This window comes from Leopardus geoffroyi, chromosome B1 (assembly GCF_018350155.1).
Source record: "Leopardus geoffroyi isolate Oge1 chromosome B1, O.geoffroyi_Oge1_pat1.0, whole genome shotgun sequence".
Taxonomy (NCBI): Eukaryota; Metazoa; Chordata; class Mammalia; order Carnivora; family Felidae; genus Leopardus; species Leopardus geoffroyi.
The window spans coordinates 50,299,109-50,320,222 of NC_059327.1; the positions used below are offsets into that span (position 1 = coordinate 50,299,109).

The following is a 21,114-nucleotide window of genomic DNA, read 5'->3' on the forward strand; positions in this document are numbered from 1 at the left end:
TTTCCAGCCTTTGCACGATTGTTTTGGCATCCACATCAAGACCCACACCCTTCAGAAAAAGCCTTTCCTGGGGTGCCTGGGTGGCTCAGTCGGTTAAGCATCCCAACTTTGGCTCAGGTCATGATCTCATGGTTTGTGAGTTTGAGCCCCGTGTCGGGCTCTGTGCTGACAGCTCAGAGTCTGGAGCCTGCTTCGTATTTTGTGTCTCCTTCTTTCTCTGCCCCTCCCCAACTTGTGCTTTGTCTATGTCTCTCAAAAAATAAATAAATGTAAAAAAAAAAAAAAATTTAAGAAAAAGCCTTCCTTGATTAACTCAACTCATTGAATACTTTTAGTAAATGTTGTCAGATATATGACAAATGCTTATATATTCTATTTATACTAACAGAAAATTATCTGGTCTTGCCTTCCAGGCGATGAATTTCTAAGGCATCCAAGGAAGATTTCATATATATATATATACACACACACACACACACACACATATATCTTTTCTTTAACAGATGTTCAGAAAAAGATGTTCTTCACACCCATGAGAATCCTATTTTATATATATATCTGATGTTATAATTTAAACTAATTTCCTTTTGCTTTTAGATCTTTGCCCATATATGAATGAATTTGCTAAAATTCGTTTGCTAGGGTCAGAGAACAAGTACTTACCACCTTCCTCCTTCTAAAACATTCAGAAACTTAAATATTTAAGCAAACTTTCTTTTTCCTTTAACCATTTCTCATGTTTTGCTTTGAATGATTTTGATATTCATTTTTCAAAAGCTATTCTAATATTTTACTATTGTTCTAAAGTCTGGAAACTATCAGGGCACCTGCATGGGTCAGCCAGTTAAGCATCTGACTCTGGATTTCGGCTTAGGTCATGATCTCACAGTTCATGAGATCAAGCCCCAGGTTGGGATCCTGCTTGGGATTCTCTCTCTGCCCCTCCCACAGGTGCATGCTCGCTCATTCGCTCTCTCTCTCTCTCTCTCTCTCTCAAATAAATAAAGTATGGAAACTATCATAGGATACAATATTCTACTAAATACTGAATTAATGTAAAGTATAGCAAAAAAAAAAGAGTATTTCCAAATCTTTTATGTAAATTCTATTAAGATATTCTCTCCTATGGCAGTGTAGACACTTTATAGGTTACAATCTGCCTGCAGTTAAGTGAAATTTCCCACATATTTCTCTGCTGTATTGATTTCTAGCAAATATTCATGCAACTCAGCTGCATTTATGTAACATCTCCTATAGTATCATACAAAGATACTTTGTCTTTGTCCTCAGATCCTGGCAGAGAGCTCCTAAAACTCACAGAACTTCCTGAGTGATAATGATTATAGGTGCATCTTTTAATGACGCAACTTAAAAAAAATTTTTTTAATGTTTATTTATTTTTGAGAGGCAGACAGAGAGCGTGAGCAGGAGAGGGGCAGAGAGAGGCAGACACAGAATCTAAAGCAGGGTCCAGACTCTGAGCTGCCAGCACAGGGCCCAATGTGGGGCTTGAACTCACAAATCATGAGATCATGACCTGAGCCGAAGTCAGTTGCTCAACCGCCCCTGCCACCCAGGCGCCCCTTAATGATGCAACTTTAAACCTTACAATCCTCGGCAAGCCCCTAGATAGCTTCAGGAGAGGGGCCAATAGTCCAAAAAAAACAAGCCTTGATCAGAAGTCTGGAACTGTCAGGTCCACCCCAAAACCTCAGGAGAGAGCAGAGAAAGGATGGAGACTGAGTTAATCACTCATCAGTTATGCCTACATAATGATGATCCATAAAAACCTACAAACAATGAGGTTCAGTGAGCCTCCAGGTTGGTGAACAAAACAAGGTGGTGGGAGGGCGGCATACAAAGGGTGGATGCGGAAGCTCCTTATCCCTCCTCCCGTACTTTGTCCCATCATCTCTTCCTTCTGGCTATTCCTGAGCTGTATCCTTTATTATGGAAACTACAAATAGTAAGTAAAGGGGAGGAGAGTTGGGTGAACCTCCGATTTCATAGCCAAGCTAGACAGAATTGAGGACCAGATACTTGCAACTGGCATCTGAAATGAGGACAATCTTGTACTGAGTCTAAGCCCTTAAACCTGTGCAGTCTGACAGTAACTATGAGTGAACTGAGGTTTCAAGTCAAACCGAACTGTAGGACACCCAGTTGGTATCTACAGATAATCAGAGAATTGGGTCTAGACGGAAAAAAAACCCTTTCATTTCCCAAGTACCAAGCACTGGGCTTCATACACAGTATCTCTATACCTCACACCTGTCCTACAAAGTTGGTGTTATCATCACACTTTCCACTGTATACCTAAGGAAAGGTTCTGAGAAGTGACTGAACTTGCTCACAGGTTTACAGCTAGGCTGTAGGAGACCAGAACTGAACCCTGGCATGTTAGACTGTAAAGTGCCTGTTCTTTCTGCCACATCACAATGCTTCTCCTTGTCCTTATAAATATTCTAATGCTGCTTAATGTTTCTATTATTGCCCATGATTCAATTCTAAATTGTTCTTTAAGCTTATCTTTTTTCTTACTAAACCTATCGGGTGCTGATTTTAAAGTATTATAAATAGCAATATTTTTTTTCTTAACATTTATTTATTTTTGAGAGAGAGAGAGACAGAGTGTGAGTGGGGGAGGGGCAGAGACACAGAATCCAGAGCAGGCTCCACACTCTGAGTGGTCAGCACAGAATCCGATGCAGGGCTCGAACCCACGAACTGTGAGATCATGACTTCAGCCAAAGTCAGACACTTAACTGACTGAGCCACCCAGGTGTCCCACACAGCAATATTTCTTTAAATGAAAGAAAATAGACATGAAGTAGGAGACAATTTTAATACAAAAAATGGACTTGGCCAGTCTAGATTTCATTATCAATGACATTTCCGCTAATAGGAATCCAATATTAAGCTTTATGGTGCCAAAGAATTTAATGTTAACATTCAGAATGATAACATTCACAATTTTGTTACCTGCCGGAGTTGGAAGATTCCTCCTGTTGGCACATCCTTTGCAGAAATTACTTCTACAGGGCAGTATTCACCATTCTCATTCTGTTCCAAGATTTGGACCCAGAATTCCACTTTTCTGGTGACTTCACTCCATCTAGGAAATACGTGAAGTTCTTGGAAAATCATACATTTCTATTTCAGCACAGACAGCTTAGGATCCTTCACATGACAACTAGCAATGATAATGACCTCCAAACAAACTAATTCAGTAGAATGATCTGATTCAGTGAGTAATACACAAATACATACTAGCACATATAATTAAAAGCAAAATTAAACAAATTTAACATCAGAACTAGAAATAGTTCTTTTAATTCATTCTAAAAGGTATGATAATGGGGTGCCTGGGTGGCTCAGTCAGTTAAGCCTCCGACTTCAGCTCAGGTCATGATCTCATGGTTCGTGAGTTCAAGCCCTGCATCGGGCTCTGTGCTGACAGCTCAGAGCCTGGAGCCTGCTTTGGGTTCTGTGTCTCCCTCTCTCTCTGTCCCACCCCTGCTTACACTCTCTCTCTCAAAAATAAAAAAATGTTAAAAAAAAAAAAAAGGTATGATGATTATATATTCCAAAGTGGTTATTCAAAAATCCAAACATGGTAATCAGATGCACAGAAGCAAGTACAATGATTATCTTTTCATAGATAAAGGTAGTGCTATATATGCTCTGGTAACTTGACAAGTATCTTTGCTCAGGTTAGTAAAAGAATCAAGAAAAAAGTCTCAATGTCTAAGTTTAGGAGTTGCTAAAACTTTCTACATGCAAGAAAAGAAAATCTGGTTCTCTTCTATAATAAAATGAAAAGCACAAATATATGCTCTTTCAGTCATTCCCCTTCAACTTTTCTTTTTAAAATTCTGGTCAACAAATAAACCTGCTTCCTTCCATGACTGATGGCATTTCACACTTGATCTTAGCCAAAAGGCTGAGAAGCAATGACTGATAGAATTTCAAAAGAACTTTGAGCTAAAGACAAAATAAGTAAAACCTGAATTCTCAGGTATATCATGATCCATTCTCCCTCTAGTTGATTAACTAGAAGTAATTCAGAATGGGGTGCCTGGGTAGCTCAGTCTGTTAAGCATCTGACTCTTGGTTTCAGCTCAGGTCATGATCTCAACAGTTTGATGGGTTCAAGTCCTGCATTGGACTCTGCACTGGCAGCATGGAGCTTGCTTGGGATTCTCTCTTTCTCCCCACCTCTCTCTCTGCCCCTCCCCTGCTTGCACTGTCTCTGTCTCTCTCAAAATAAACTTAAAAAAAAAAAAAAAAGTAATGCTAAGCAACTATTCTCTAAAAATTCATTCGTTCTTTATTCTTAACTATCTATACATTTAATTTCTCTTCCTTCACTCTTTCAAGTTCACTCCTCCAAGGAAGTTTAACTGTGCTTTAAATACCCTGGAAATACCATCTATCCCTGGAACACTAGTAATGCTCAGGAAAGGGTTACCTTTATAAATAGCAGTATTAATCTCTAGCAACTCTTTAAAATTATAAATGGAATCAGATGGTATCTAAAATTCACCTGTCCCGAAGACTACGTGTTTTTGCTTGGATAATCCCTAAATCCCACAGGGCTGGGTTTTTCCGAGGATCATTCATCTTATGGCCATATACTTCAATTGCCAATGCCCCTTCTGAAAGATGCTCAATGAAGTCTTCAGTAATGTTAACAGAAAACTCCTAAAAGAAAATAATGACAAAAGAGGAAATACCTTCTGATAACCTTATGATTATTCATACCCACCATCACATATCTACTCCATTATGGAGAAGAGAAATGGAAAAAAAATGTTTTAGTTCTAAAACAGAATCTTTGAACATGCATGATGAGTGCTCAGAAGGTCTAAGGTTCTTGACTTTAAATATAATTGTAACTCTGATTTAAAAAAAAAAACTTTTCGCCTTGAAAATCTGTTGTGAAAGACCAGCACTGTATTCTATTTTGTTAGCAATATTTGGGAAGCTATTTTAAAAGTATAAATAGTTATATTAAGAATTCCAACAATGAGAGGTGCATGGCTGGCTCAGCTGGTAGAGTATGTGACTCTTGATCTTGGGGTTGTGAGTTCAAACCCCACACTGGGCATGGACCCTACTTAAAAAAAAAAAAAAGATTTCCAACAATGATCTACGATGTCTTCATATAAAAGTTATTACATGCAATAAGGTAACAGTGTTAGAATAACAATTTTTCTAGCTTTAGGACACAATTATCTCCAATAACAGGAGAGCAGGAATAAACAATGATTATCAGTGCAAAAAAAAAAAATCACCCAATTTTTAAAAATTCTCCCAACCTATCCATCTTTATAAGATATATATGACAGCATTTTGCAATAATTATTAAGTTCCAAAATAGTTTATTTTAAAAAGTCATAAAATCCACACTCTCTCTCTTGGTCTTTAACACACAAAGGTATTTCTATGTTTAAAATAGATGAAAAAGAGACCTCTCTCTTGAAAGAAATGAGATGGATCAACTGTGGTTCACTAGAAAAACAGAATCGACAGTCTGACCATCCTGGCTCTTCTAATCACTCGCCACAGGTAAACTGACTTCTCTGAACTGACTGCTGCTGCTAAAACAATAAAAGCACTATCATCAAATACAACAGTGGTAAAGATCAGATGAAGAATAATATAAACTGCTTAGCAGGGCATCAGGTGTTCAATGAAGTTCATCATTGTCTCTCTTCTATCTTCATTTTCTCAAAAACACTAGTTTCTTACAATTTTTAGATGACAATCTCTCCAGTACTCTAACTCAACACATGGATTCCGTTGAGAAGAGTATATATGGCCGACCCGTGAACAAAGCAAGGGTTACCAAAACCCCGTGCAGTCAAAACTCCACACAGAACTTTGGACTCCCCCCCAAACTGAACTACCAATAACCTGCCATTGACCAGAAAGCCTTACCACTAACATAAAGGTTTTTAAAATTTTTTTAATGTTTATTTATTTTTGAGAGAGAGACAGAGTACGAGCAGGAGAGGGGCAGAGACAGAGAGAGACACAGAATCTGAAGCAGGCTCTAGCCTCTCAACTGTCAGCACAGAGCCCAACGCGGGGCTTGAACTCACGAGCCATGAGATCATGACCTGAGCCAAAGTTGAACACTTAACTGAATGAGACACCCAGGCACCCCTAAACAGTTGATAAACACAGATTTTGTATGTTATGTTTATCCTATACTGTATTCTTACAATAAAGTAAGCTATGGAAAAGAAATGTTATTAAGAAAACTGTAAGGAAGAAGCACCTGGGTGGCTCAGTCAGTTAAGCATCCGACTTTTGATTTCAGCTCAGGACATGATCTCATGGTCGTGAGATTAAGCCTTGAGTAGGGCTCCCTGCTGAGTATGGAGCCTGCTTAGGACTCTCTCCCTCTCCCTCTGCCCTTTCCCTGCTTGCAAGTGCTCTCTCTCTCAAAATATAAAAAAATTTTTTTAAAAAGATATATATTGATACCAAATTATTCAACAAAATATTGCTCACTTTACAGTTTTGTTTTTACCTAAGTATTTAAATGCTGACAGAGTCTGGAAAACAAACTTACATTGCAGTGATCAAAGACAACCATGCATTGAGGCTCCTTGCTGACAGGAGAGGAGGAGGAGGTATCAACTTCAGGTGCAACAATTACTGGCTCCTGTTGGTCCCAGAAGTTGTATTTGCAGAACACAAAGTGGGACAGATGCTGTGGCAAGCCAGTGGCTTGAAGTATTTTAACCTGAAGGAAAAGGAAGGCTCTATTTGTTTTTAACTCAGAAAAGGTGCAACAAGTACTCTGAGTTAGAGATGGACCCCAGTCTTGACTCTGTCACCAACTATTGGTTTTTGTTGACCAAATCCCATTCACTCGGGGACTGTATTTCTGCATCTGTGAAAAGGTGACGACAACTATTATATTTAGTGAGAGGTTGACAAGAGAGTAACATGACCTTGACTTGGATGTTTTCAAGTATCTACAGAGCAATTCTAGCTTCTTATAACTACATCATCATCACCATCAATCTCATCATCATCATATTATTATTATTAATTATAATTAACTGAGAAAAAGAAGGTTCTCAACATTAACACCATTCAATGATATGAATTTGGCTAACTATGGATGTGCCATAAGAACATAAGAGTGTTAAGAATGATTTATGAAGAAAGAAATCAGCATCCATGACAATAAGGAGTATTCAGTAAAGGGCGAAAAACATTTATTTGATATTTTAAAGAATAAGAAAGAATAAGGTTCTTGAGTAGAATATTATATGCTACTAGAGGATTTTCTGGAAAATTTAAAACGCCTTGGGAATGTATACTTTGAAGATCTGAAGGGATAAATGGAGATTAAAGATGGTGAATGCTGACCATCTCTGTACCAACTCTTACTGAATGCCTCCTCCACACAGATTCAGGGAAGAGATGAATCAAAGGAAATGCACCCTGGACTGTAGGAGTGCAGGGCTTTGTGATAACAACATGCAATTAGAAATATATGTCTAATCAGGGGTGCCTGAGTGGCTTGGCCAGTTAAATGTCCAACTCTTGATCTCAGCTCAGGTCTTGGTCTCAGGGTCATGAGTTCAATCCTGTGTTGGGCTCTGCACTGTGTATGAAGCCTACTATAAAAGAAAGAAAAGAGAAGAGAAAAGAGAAAAGAGAAAAGAAAAGAAAAGAAAAGAAAAGAAAAGAAAAGAAAAGAAAAGAAAAGAAAAGAAAAGAAGAAAGAAATGTATGTCTAATTAGACCCAAATGTGCCAAGAATAAATGCCCATAATGGATTTTAAAGCAGTCAAATATTCTAAATATTTCTTTTGGCAGGCAGTGTCAAGTTGATTTTTAAGTTGGAATTTTTGTGATAAGTTGTGACATTCTAAAATTCCTCCAGCTATGACAGAAATTAAATTCTAAAATTAATTGAGCAAAACTAAATTCTGACTTTATAATTGATTAGGGGCTGACTTTCATGACTGAGCATTGATTATTTATTATGTTTTTCACTTAGTCACTTCCTGCATGTTGTATGATGTACTGTGTCTCCAGTAAATAAATTTATTAAAAATAAACTTGAATATGTGGCTGAAGTTGGTATAGTTCAGCAACCACAAATGTAATCATCTTAACATTTCAGGAAGCAATAATAAGACAGAATATCATGCAAAGTAGAGGACTATTTTCTCCTATACCAGGTACATAAGGGGTAAGCAATGGTGGAGAACTCCATTATTATTCATTATTCCCTACAATGGCAACAAGATTTTGAGACATTCAGATAGCAATTCCCCTGATAGGCTACAAAAAAGACAGATTGACTAATGCATTTTATTTGTCTAAACCCAATAGAGCAATCAGTGTTTGGCAATTAACTTTTTGTTAAATTTAAAAAAACCATCACTTTTTCACTAAGTGTTTAAATTTTTTTTATTATATTCTTTAAGGTGAGACAATATGGTGTTTGAGAAGATTGCAAGATTTCTGTAGAACATAAATCTAAATAAAAATCTCTGTCACATGTTAGCTTCTGCTTTTGAACAGATTAAATTCTTGGTTTTCTCAGGCTGAGACTTCTCCTATGTGAAACAGGACAGCTACCTAATGATACTGGCCTGAGTACCGACCATACTAATGGAATGAAATGAAAACACATCAAAGCATTGAGTGGACAGATGTTTGATACTATTCTTTGTGATTAAATTCCATCGGAAAGCCAATTTTTTTCCCTTAGAAATCAATCTCAATTTTAAGGTTGAAATAAATTAAAAAGATTTCATATGCTGAACTATATCCTACAGGCAATTTATCAGGAATAAGACTGCCAGGAACGAAGAATACCAGGAATGAGGAATATCCTGCATCCAGAACATAGTTTTTGGGTCTTTTTGCTTTTTAAGTTTCTACATACAGAAATCAAAATCACCACAAGGTGTCAGAATACCACAGATTTCGACTTGCCACTGTTCATTATAAAGCCCAGGAATGTCAGAAGACATGTTGTTTGGGGTTTTAAAATACACTAATTTAATTTAATGTAATTGAAAACATCAATATGTGAATATGTGCACACTTATCTTTCATCATAGAAAAATAAATCTAGACTGCTGTTATAAGCTGGTGATACCTATTATTGTTAAGTGTCCCAGAATGATTTGTTTTTCCCACCAATATTTTATTGTCATATAATCTGTCTTCCTCATTTTACACAAAAGACTATTATATGCTTAGAATATGGTCTCTAAAAAACACTTTCCACTGAAAGGAACTAGGTTCCTTGGAGACATAGCTGATTCTAGTTCTGGGAGAGGAAATGTCTAGAATGAAACTAGAATATTCATCATACAAGGAAGCAAGAAAGCTTGTAGCATAGTCTATGAGGGTTACGTTTGTGTCAAAAGGACTCAAGAGATAACTGAAGAGGAGCCCACAGGCCAAAGATGGGATAATTTGAGCTTCAATATAGGTAATAAATACAATGGATCAAAACACATCAAATATTTTTAAATCAAAGAGTTCACAATGACATTTGGCCAAAAAAAAAAAAAAAAAACAAAAAAAACCAACAAACACCTCACTGGCCACTTTTGTATGTTTGTAGGAAAACCAATTAATTATTTTGAAAATTAGTTTAATTTTTTTTTTCAATATATATTTCTGAGACAGAGAGAGACAGAGCATGAGTGGGGGAGGGGCAGAGAGAGAGAGAGAGGGAGACACAGAATCGGAAGCAGGCTCCAGGCTCTGAGCCGTCAGCACAGAGCCCGACACGGGGCTTGAACTCACAAACCGTGAGATCAGGACTTGTGCCAAAGTCGGTCGCACAACCGAATGAGCCACCCAGGCGCCCTGAAAATTAGTTTTTTAAAAAAAGGAAGAAAGAATGCAACATTTACCCTGCCTTTCCTATACAAATTGTATCCCTGAAGAACAAAATAGCTGATATAATAGGAAGATTCTCTCTAGAATCTAGAGAAGAGTTCTATTTTTTTAATATAATTTATTGTCAAATTAGCTAACATACAGTGTGTACAGTGTGCTCTTGGTTTTGGGGGTAGATTCCCGTCTTCACTTATATACAACACCCAGTGCTAATCTCATCAAGTGCTCTCCTCTATGCCCATCACACATTTTCCCCTCTCCCCCAATGCCCCCATCAACCCTCAGTTTGTTCCCTGTATTTAAGCATCTCTTATGGTTTGCTTCCCTCCCAAGAATCTAGAGAAGAATTCTAGCTAACAAATGGTGACAGAATTATAGTATCATTCTTTTCTAACTCCTAATGAAATATCTAGGTAATAATCATCAGTAATTGCTAACATCTCCAGAAGAAAACCAGACATAATATGACTGCGGATGGAAGAACACACCAACACCTATAAAATGCCCTTGCTACTCCCCTTCCCCATATTATCACCTTCATATCTAACTACCAGTTTAACACATTCAATAATACCAATCAGCAAAATCTAGATTATGAGATAATACAAGACCAGTAAGTCAGTTTCTACAATAAAGAAACTATAGGGTAAGAGAGAGAGAGATAACAAGAGAGGAAGCAAGCCAGCACAAGGCCAGTGACACTTTAGATTCAGATCTAAATCTAAAGATTAAGATTTAAGTGACACATCACACAAGCCAATCAAGGAAACTGGGTAAATCATGATATTAAGAAAGTATTAATTTTAGATTATGGTATAATAGTTATTTTTTTAAGTACTCTTCTTTTGGAGATATATACTAAACTATTACAGATGAAATATGATGTCTGGAATAGCTTCAAAATAATCCAGGGGAAACAGACAGCACAGAGCAGCTTGGGTGTATGAGTCAGACATGATTGACCATGAGTTGATAATGTGGAGGGAGGGTAAATAGGGATCAATAACATTTTTCTCACTACTTTTTTATATGTTTGATATCTTCCATTAAAAAAAATCTGAAAATATTTTAAATTCTTTTTTTTTTAAAGCTTATGTTACCCACTATATAATACTTTTTTTTTCAGTTCTGACTTTCTCAAATGAAACTGTATCTGTGTATGGTACCTTACTAATGGTAAACTTTTACATAGTTGCATTTACTAGTCCGTCACTTTTAAAAGGAGCCATTATGGAGTCATCAAGTCTATGTCTCCACCTTTGATAATCATACAACCTCAGAGAAAATGTTCTAGGATCAAGAATAATACAGTAAGGATTAACCTTTTAGTGAATTAAGAATTTTCCCCCACATTCTGAAGCACCTGACTTAAAACATCCGAGGCCTTCTTAATACATACAAAGACCCATAGAAAGGAGCACATCTTTAACAGCTGTAGTAGCTTCCCCATAGTTCGCAGCAAATGCCTCACTTACTCTTTTCAGTATTAACTCCAATTTTAGTATTTAGTATTTCAGTGTTTAGTATTCCAATTTAGTATTTCAGTATTAACTCCAATATTTACTGAGACATGGAACTGGACTGAGGATGGATTATGAACTACACGTTAAGTTTACGCTTCCTTCATTTCACCTTTTAATGGCCTTCTTCTCACTCATACACTGGTCCTATGATCCTCGTGGATTTCTCTTCCTCAAAAACCCTTTTAACTGGGCCCTACAGAGATTCTCAACCAATGGCACACTGGATCAACACACTGTTTGGAAATGTGTAAGGGTTTTTTCATTGTCCTAATGAGTGACAGAGGTGGCACTAACTACACCAATTGGGTAGGAGTTCAGGAATGTAATGACCTACTTAAGATCTACCTAGCTATTACCCATGAAAATACGACAGTACCCTATGGAGAAAGAGGTTTATATCACGTGCTCCCCCACCTTCAAGTTCACTCTGAGTCTCACTTCCAGAAATTTTCCTCAGACTTTACTCTCTGAATTAATTACCTCTCCTCTATGTCCCAGAGCAACTCTTTCAACCTCTCTCAGAGCACTTGGGTCACATGATATTGGATTCTTGTGTGTCCCCCTCCACATAAACAGAAACTACACAGGTTGCTCCTTGACAGCAGAAATCCTGTCTTATTCATCTTTATGTTCTCAGCACAATGTCTAACAGATATCACTCAAAAATACTCTTGAATTGTATGCATGGAAAGACCAGAAAGAGCAGGGTTTGGGATGAGCACATGCTGGAATAGCATACACAAAGGCACATGGGTAAGGGGAACAAAAAACACATGGAAAAACACGTGAAGAATGACTTCTACATAATAGGAGCTTAGGAGCAGAACCAAGACTGGAGTAAATCTCTAGCATCAGCAGAAGTCAAGAGGTCCAATAGGAGGAAGAAATTCATGTGAAAAAAACTTTGTTTCTCTACAGAGAAGTTCACATAAACATAAATCCATACAACTTTGGAGCAGAATGTTCCGGAAAAAGAGGTGACTTATCTGAAACTTCAAAGAGGAAGATAGTAGAAGTACCTAACTGGTAAATCAGTATATATGACGAAATATGGTCTCCAGAATACCAATACTAAAGATTTCTTTAGAGACAGGTATTTCAAAATTCGAAAGAGAACACAGTATTTATTGTCTAACTACCCACAATCCTCAAAATCCACCACACTTCCATTACTTCTAAGTGAAACTGGGACTTACCATGCACACAAGTCTATTCTCCTGGGTTTCCTTATCACAGGAGAGATCTGTGGTGTCATCACCTCCAGCAATCCTTTCCCCAATGTCACCACTGATTCGCATCACCTCTACATGCAGCCGACCTGCCACCTATAACAAGAGAAGAAAAATGGGATTTTGTTATTTCTCCCATTTTAGAGTCAGGTGGTTGGGTTAATGGTAAATGAGAATTTAGAAGTGTAGGTTCTGATAGTTACTTTTCCTCAAAGTACTTGGAATAATCACCACCAAGCAGATGGAAACACAGGTAATAATAATACACATAAATAACACTTATTATTGATGAAAAAGAGTCACAACAATGTACTACCACCACTGTAATGTTTCCTAAACTTTTCTCTGCAGGGTATAAGGCAAAAAGAGAAAACTAACCTCTCCTTTCTGGTTGACAATTGGAACAGCATACTGTAACTTCACATCATAGAAGAGGGACTCGAGGAAGACATTCGCCACCCCAATGAGACTGTGATTTTCCTGTTCGTCATAGAATGGATCAGCACGCTTGAAGTAGGACCGTATGACCTTTAAAGAGATTTGGAACATCGCAACTTCAGAAATCACTTAAAACAAATTAATTCAGGGAGGCTGGGTGGCTCAGTCAGTTGAGCGTCCAACTTTGGCTCAGGTCATGATCTCATAGCTCGTGAGTTCGAGCCCTGCGTCGGGCTCTGTGCTGACAGCTTGGAGCCTGGAGCCTGCTTCAGATTCTGTGCCTCCCTCTCTCTCTGTTCCTCCTCCACTCATGCTCGCTCTCTCTCTCTCTCTCTCTCAAAACTAAACAAACATTCAAAAAAAATTGAAAACAAATTAATTCAACCTACTACCACCTTTTCATGGCCAGTAAGAAAGTGATCAAACTCAGCTTAAGTACAACACTGGGTCACACCCACTCCCTCTTCCTCATCCCCATCAGAATGGGGATCAGCATCCTTCACCCATGACAGAGCCATCTCAGTATATCATTACTTTATTTCTTCTCCTTTATGTGGAAATCTTGCCATGAAAATAGAGAACACATATTGGCTAGAAAAAGAAGTCGAGTGTACAAAAGTGCTCTTCAGTTGTCATTCATATCTATTCCACTTGTTCCTGCCAAACCATAAGATAATGGTGCTGCTTAACGAGAGCTGACCCCATATGCAAGAGTGGTTTGCTTTTTTGTAATTTGTTAATGTTGTTTTATTTCTAGGCTGACATACAAGAGAAATACAGAAGAAAAGAAAAAAAATTTAAGAAAAAATGTCATCTAACTATAAAGTCATTTTTTATGACAATCTGGAAAAATAAACATTTATTTTTAAAAACAAGATGCTAAGGAAGTAAACAACTCTGAGGAAACAAGACCAACAGTGTTGAAAGTTGTATAAATATACATAACATGTATTTCTGTTTTAAATATGCACAAGTACATGGCCGACCTAAATGGGAAAACCTGCAACTTGAGGAGAAAGTTCCAGAGTACAGCTCTACATCACCCACTTTAGGATCAAAACACCTTCAAAATCTGCTCTTAATGGTATAAATATTAAGGTACCACTGATGTTGTACTCAAAAAAGTGATACTACAGGATACTATTTGCAAGGTTAAATGTGTGGAGAAGTGGGAAGAGAGATAATAAGGCCTGGTCTCTGTCCTAAGTAAATTCACAGTTCTGCACAGGACCAGACACACATGACAACTACAGATGTCAGAATGGAATGTAGAAGATTCTACAAGTAATCCAGAGAACATACAATGAGGAGAGGAAAGAAGATTCTTGATTAGCAAAACAATTTAGAAGGTTAAAATAAGTATTATTCTAGAAACAAGATTACTATTTTAGAAAAATGAACAATTCTTCCCTAAAATGGTTAGGCTCCTTCCTGCTTGATTCTTTCTATGACTACTGGTTAAGTCCTTTTTCTCAGATAACTTACTGGAGTATCTTCTTCACACTCCTTCCACTCCTGATAAAGGTCTCTCATATCCAGCAATCTGTTGTCCAGTTTTTCTAAAGACCAAATCTGTTTTCCTTTTCCTTTTCTTCTCACCTGGATTGCAGGCTCACTAAGAAGAGAGCCTCGCTGTAAAACAGTAACAGTGACCATGTGAAACACAAAGATATCCATCACGGAAGTCAACCCTGACCATTCTCTACCCACCAGTCAAATGTCATCAACCCAAACTAAAGCTGCTATCATCCTCTATTCAGTTCACTGCAAAACTTCCCAGAAACCTTACAAGCTTAATATGATGCCATTATATTCAATGGCGATCAAAATTTAAATTTAAGTATATAAATTAGATGTAATTTACAAAGTAAATTTACATAGTATATTATTCATATAGTAAATGGGATATAAATTTAAATCTAAAACCTAATAGACTAAATCATGTTTAATGGGATATTAAAAATGTTTTATTCAGACCATCGTATGATCAGAGTCCCAGTGGGTAGAAAAAGAGTCATAAGCATTGAATGCAAAGGGAAAGTTTGCTGGGATGGAGAGCCAAGAAATGATCTTTTACTTTCAAGTTTGAATTTAAATATCTTTTTGAATGGGTAGTATGTTAATGTGGTACAAAACACAAAATGTTTAAAAGAGCAAACCATGAAAAGAATCCCATTTACCCATTTGGAGGCAACAAATGACACCAACGTAAAAATACACATAGCTTGAATGTAAAATTTAAAATTTAAAAGAACAGTATAGAACTAGATAGAGATGCTGGTCACACAACACAGTGAATGCACTAGAGGCCACTGAACTGTTTGCTTTAAAATGGTTAATTTTATGTTATATGAATCTCACCAGAAAAAAACCTAGAATTTAATGAAGTTTTTCCAGCTTAAAAAAGCAATGTGTTTTTAATATAGACAAAGTTTTTAAAACCACAAAGTAGAAAATAAAAATACCCCTGTGAATCTCCCCCAGAGAGACGTATCTATCAGTTACTCATCAATTTAGAGTCACCAGATAATTTACCAACTGTTTGGATATGTCTACTCGGAACTTTAGGGGACTGTGAATACACCCATGTTACTTTAACATCCCACGTATAATCATTTTCAAAGAAACAGAATTTACATGATGAAACAAAGATTTTAGAATTCTGAAGCTAAAAAATTACCATTCTCTCATACTATAAAGACTCCCCTACCTAATACTCAGCCAACCAGGGAATAAATACAAAAAGCTCATCAGTGATCTGCAGAGAGTGGTACTACAGGCAGAGAATGCTAGAACCAGGAGGAAATGGCAACCAGCAATATGCTGAAGCATCAAGACTTGGCCCTCCTGCAATTACAATAAGCATTGGAAAAAAGAAAAAAGAAAAAAAAAAAAAGAAAAGAAATTTCTGCCTCTCACCAAAATCACCAGAAAGAGGCGAGTACAAGGTCAGGAGTAAGACCAGAACAAATAACGGTGCGCACAGCATGGACATGACATTAAGTGAAATGAAGAGTTTTCAAGTACCAAAACCAAAAGATATTGTTGGATAAAAGAGTTAAGGCCCAGCCTGAGTTAAGGAGACTCTCTACTTAAGAAATACTTTCTTGTCAAGCTCATCTCTCCAGGTGAAATCTGAAAATACTAATCTAGTAAATCTATGATAGCAGTGTAGATTAGTAGCCGTCTGTTAACGATGGCTGCTTCAACACCAGCAATGTGCATCATCTCTACCGGCCATCACATACCCCATGAACATACTCCCAGGTGTCTGGGAGAGAGGGATGCCCAAAATGACCTGCGTCACTTCTAGGTGTTGACCTGGTTGCCTGGAGACAGGGTTGATCTTTCCAACAAGGCCCGAGCCAGGATACACAGAAAAAGCTACAGAAAGTCATGCTTAATGGGGGAAAAATGTTTATGTTTCTGTTTTTCCAACTCAAACACTACAGAATGGAAAAAGACCTTGCTCTGCTCAGTCTTCTAGAAGAATATAAGCCCTATACCTTCTGCCCAAGATTAGCTTTCCTCTACTGCTTTTTGTCTGAGTCCCACTGTACCCATGGTTTGCCCTACAGATGCCAACAAGCAAAATAAAGTTCTAAGTTCACAGAATATATACCAAAAGACAAGTCTCAGGGCACCTGGGTGGCTCAGTCGGTTAAGTGTCCAACTCTTGATTTCAGCTCAGGTCATGATCTCACGGTTTGTGAGTTAGAGCCCCATGTCGGGCTCTGTGCTGACAGCATGCAGCCTGTTTGGTATTCTCTCTCCCTCTCTCTCTCTCTCTCTGCCCCTCCCCTGTATGTGCATGTGCATGCTCTCTCTCAAATAAATAAAATTTTTAAAAAAATGCAAGTCTCCATAAAGCAATGAATGTATCACATCCACAATACCTATATTACTAAAAACATTAAGTATCACATTTGCCAAATATCTATTCTGTGGAATCATTGACCTTGATGTTGTGATGCCACAAGAAAAAGATAGATGTGGTCCTTGCTATCAAATTAGAACACCCAAGAAGGATTCATTAAACCTCTGCTGTGTCAAATACTGTAGGGGAAACAAAGCACACAGACCCTCAAAATATTTTTCTGAATATAACATTCTATCATAAAAATTACATATGAACATGATTGAGAGCTAGAAAAGAACCTAAATAACAAAGAAAACACCTGAATGGCAAGGATAGAAAACTCTGATGGGAACTTCCCTCTATATTTTATTAAGCTTATTACATTATACCACAAAAATTTGTGACCATGAATACACACATGAGACAACTAATAAACAGTTTTGCAGAGCAATCTGTTAGCAAGTGGAAATAACATGGTTTACGTAAAATAAACAGGTACGTTAAGGGAGGAGGGTTGTACAGTGGTAACAAAATGAAGGGAAACACCACTTTCAGAAGATTCATCAGGAAAGACTTTTCAGAAATCATTTAAACAAACTGGAAGAAAGGGAGTTGAGGGAAATAAATTGGTAGAGTGTGGTGGGTGGAGGTGGAGAGGATATTCTTGTGGAAAAGGACATATATGCACAGAGGCAGAGAATTAAAAGCAAATAAACTCTACTGGAGAGCAAGTACAAAAGGATACAGACTGCAGAAAGTACAGGTGGGGAGAAGGGCAAATCCACTGGTGTTTAATAACACTGGTGAAATAGACAATGTCCCCAATGACATCTTTGCCTCTTCCATGAATGGCAACCTCACCTTCCTGTTGGCATCCAGGCTGGAGGCTGGAATCTGCAGGGTTACTTTATACTCTGTTCTTTTATCCAGTTCCTCTGCAATGTAACTAGCTTCTCTCACCAACAGATTGGCTTTAACAATTTGTTCTCTCAGCCTCATCAGGCTGTTATTCAGTGTTGCTTCTCTTTAAAAAAAAAAAGGGGGGGGGGATAACCGTCAAGCAGCACATCAGAATATTATGTACTACATAATACACAAATGCCAATCTGCGAACCAAGCTTTACAACTGCCCTTTGCACACAGGGAATACATTACTGACACCGACCCATGCACGCGCTTGTATCCGGGCTACGTTATACGTACAGGCACACGCTCGTGTAACAAGCTGGCCGTTGATTAGGACAGCGCTCACTTGACTGTGTATACAAGTCACCTGGGGGTCTTGATAAACTGAAGATTTGACTCATGAGTGCTGGGCTGGGACCTGATATGCTACACTTCTATCAATCACCACCTGAGAGAGATGCTGCCTGTCTGCAGACCAAACTTGGAATGGCAAGAGGTTAGTTAAGTACAATCTGTAACCGTGGATGAGACATTTTAGTGCAATGCTAATTAGCCGATATAGAGATCAAACTTGCAATCTGCATCTCATTAGCACCATGCTTTACCTACCTGAACTAATCAGTCCAGATAACCACCTTTCTTTTTTTTTCTTTTTTTTTAAAAAGCATCTACCCAAGCTTCAGAACCTAAAGTATAATACAATGATAAAGTATAACTTCTAAGTACAAATATTTGTTTATTCAATCCAAAAGCCATACAAACTAAAATGTGGCAGTACCTAACAAGGGCAACTTTAAAGAAATCAATATAAATTGGTAATTCCTGTTTTTTTCAAAAATGAAAAAAATAAGATAATGCCAAATGATTCTTAAGCTGTAACACTCTCTTTTTAATCTAACTTTTTTTCAAGTAATTTCTAGATCTCTTCACCCTGCATCTGACCTGGGCAGGTTATAGTAACAAGCACTGGCTGTGCATGTGTAATAAAGGCCCTATGCACCTACCTCTCTTCAGCCCACTGTCTCAGTCGCTGTTGAGCACTGGGTGAGTGGAAAGAAAACCTGTCCCCGCTACGGCAGTTTTGCTTCTCAGGAGACAGCCTTCTTCGTAGCTGCTCCAACTCATGTTCATACATAAGCCTCTGGCGCTCTAATGCAGATCGTTTCTCTTCTTCATGCTGTTGTTCTAGGCTGTTCAATATGGACTGCATTGGATCTAAACAAGGGTTTTTTAAAAAGGTAAATAATGAACGAAAGGTGATTGTACAACACAATATATTTCAAATGCTGTTCTATATATTGCTATGCTGTTTGTCACCCTAATTAGTAAAAGAAGACTCTTGAAGACAGTTTGGAATAAACTCAGTTTTCCTTACTCACAATTACTCATCATATCATCTATTCTTGTTAGATATATGCCGAACTGTTTTCCATCCAGAAAAAGCAGGTCTTATTGTATGTTCTACACATAACCTAAGAGTGGCAGTCAAGTGTCAAATCTGAGAAATTCTACCACTAAGAATAAAGTTGGCAGTGATTTGTAATCAAGGCTGAAAGAATGAAAAGTTTATATAATAAATTAAAACCAAAGACACAAAAGAATAGAGTGCAGGGAATAACATAAAGATTTCCTTTTTTGGTTAACATTTAAAAGGTCTCAGTCACAAACATGTTTAACTCTCCACCAACTTTAAAAGATTCTAAAATGCACAACAGATCTGCTCACCATTATTACCCAGAGCCTTCATGGTAACCTCCATCTGTGCATACTCATAATTGAAGTTGATTTCACTGGACACCTCACTGGAGGAGTCTCCGTCTACATCCAGTTGCTCAGAACTGGTATCATTCTTCATGGAACTGTCTTGTTCCTCATCCTCTCTATCTGCTTTCTTCTTCTTTTTAGGCAAATTCAGTCTTGGGAGAAAAAAAAGAGTATTATTTTTAAAATAAAGATAGGCACGTATTCATTCCATTCATTAAATACTGGTATTTGTTAGATGCCAAGGGGGCACCATGTAAGTGTAAGGCAATTACTATACCCAGGAAGTTTATCCTCTACTAGTAGAAATACATACACATACGTGTGAATAGTTACAACAGACAGCATGACTTGGCCACATGACTAACAAGTGAGGTGCTGAAGAAAAGCTGAGGAACACTGTGATAACAACAGAAAGGATGACAGAGTAGGAAGTCATCTGAGGCAAGCCTTAAACAATAAGGAGAAAGCAGGGCATTAGGGCAGTGGGAAGAGCATGAGAAGAGATGTAGAAATGGAAACTCTCATAGTCTGGAGAAATTATGAATAAAACAACACAGGGGCACACAAAATGTCTATAGCAGGAATTGTGGGAGATAATGCTGGAAAGATCAATTATCCCAAACTATGAAGGTTTTGAAAACCAAGCCAAGCAATTTCCACTTGATTTAGTTTGAGAAGGAAAAAAATGAAAAATATTTTCCACATACTTTGTACCCCTCTACCCTTTCCTCAGTAATCAAAATATCGACTGGCCTACAAGCAAAGGATCTCCATTAGCTATAAGAAAAGTCAGCTGATATCCCAAGCAGGGTGACCAGTGACAGGAAGAGGAACACAGCAGGATTCTAATTCTGTACAATCTCTAGTCCGCCCTTCCTTAGCAATACAACACCAGTTTTCTATGGGAAATAATGTGTGCAGTCCCGGGACACACACTTTCTCAGCCTCTCTTACAGGTGACAGGCAAATTCTAGCAAATGAGACAAAAGTAGAAGGTTGCTGGGGACTCTGGAAGATTTCTGCTTTTTCTGATCAAGAAGACAGGGCTAGTATCACCACCCATCTCTCTCAGTTTCTTCATATGTGCCCAGATGCTGCTTTGATGCCTGGAGTGGTGTAGCCATCTTTAGACCACAGACCACAGGGAAATGCCAAGACAGTGAAACAGTGACAAGACTTCTACCATGACAGTTTTGAAAGGCTTAGCCAATGCTACCAACCATCCACCTTTGGATTTCTTATTCTGTCAGTGAACAAACTGTTTAAGTCATTTTAATAGTTCAGTTTGCTATTACTTGCAGCAGAAAACATTCCTAAATGAAATACAAATTTTATTTCATGAAGAAGGAAACTAAAAGTACTACTCTTCCAATAAAAAATAAACATAAAAAAATAAGCATGACAGAAAAAAGATTAATGAATTCTTATACCAGATGGCAAAACAATCATCTTCCACTGGGAAATGAAAAGGGAAAAATAAGTAAGTAAACTCCTTATT

At 37.7% G+C, this 21,114-nt stretch overlaps 1 protein-coding gene and 1 pseudogene across 2 annotated transcripts in view; both read right to left on the minus strand.

Annotated features, from left to right (window-relative positions):
• The window catches only part of KIF13B (kinesin family member 13B), a 204,667-nt gene that overhangs the window by 67,989 nt on the left and 115,564 nt on the right, over positions 1-21,114 (minus strand). For both annotated transcript variants that reach the window (XM_045461673.1, XM_045461664.1), the window contains exons 16-24: positions 19,578-19,768; positions 18,857-19,067; positions 17,808-17,970; positions 14,573-14,719; positions 13,028-13,177; positions 12,617-12,745; positions 6,584-6,757; positions 4,547-4,704; positions 2,983-3,115 (exon numbers count right to left, since the gene is read on the minus strand). In XM_045461673.1, coding sequence (XP_045317629.1) covers positions 2,983-3,115; positions 4,547-4,704; positions 6,584-6,757; positions 12,617-12,745; positions 13,028-13,177; positions 14,573-14,719; positions 17,808-17,970; positions 18,857-19,067; positions 19,578-19,768 — 1,456 coding nt within the window. The remainder of the gene's footprint in view (positions 1-2,982; positions 3,116-4,546; positions 4,705-6,583; positions 6,758-12,616; positions 12,746-13,027; positions 13,178-14,572; positions 14,720-17,807; positions 17,971-18,856; positions 19,068-19,577; positions 19,769-21,114) is intronic.
• LOC123596657 lies at positions 3,786-3,955 on the minus strand (annotated as a pseudogene).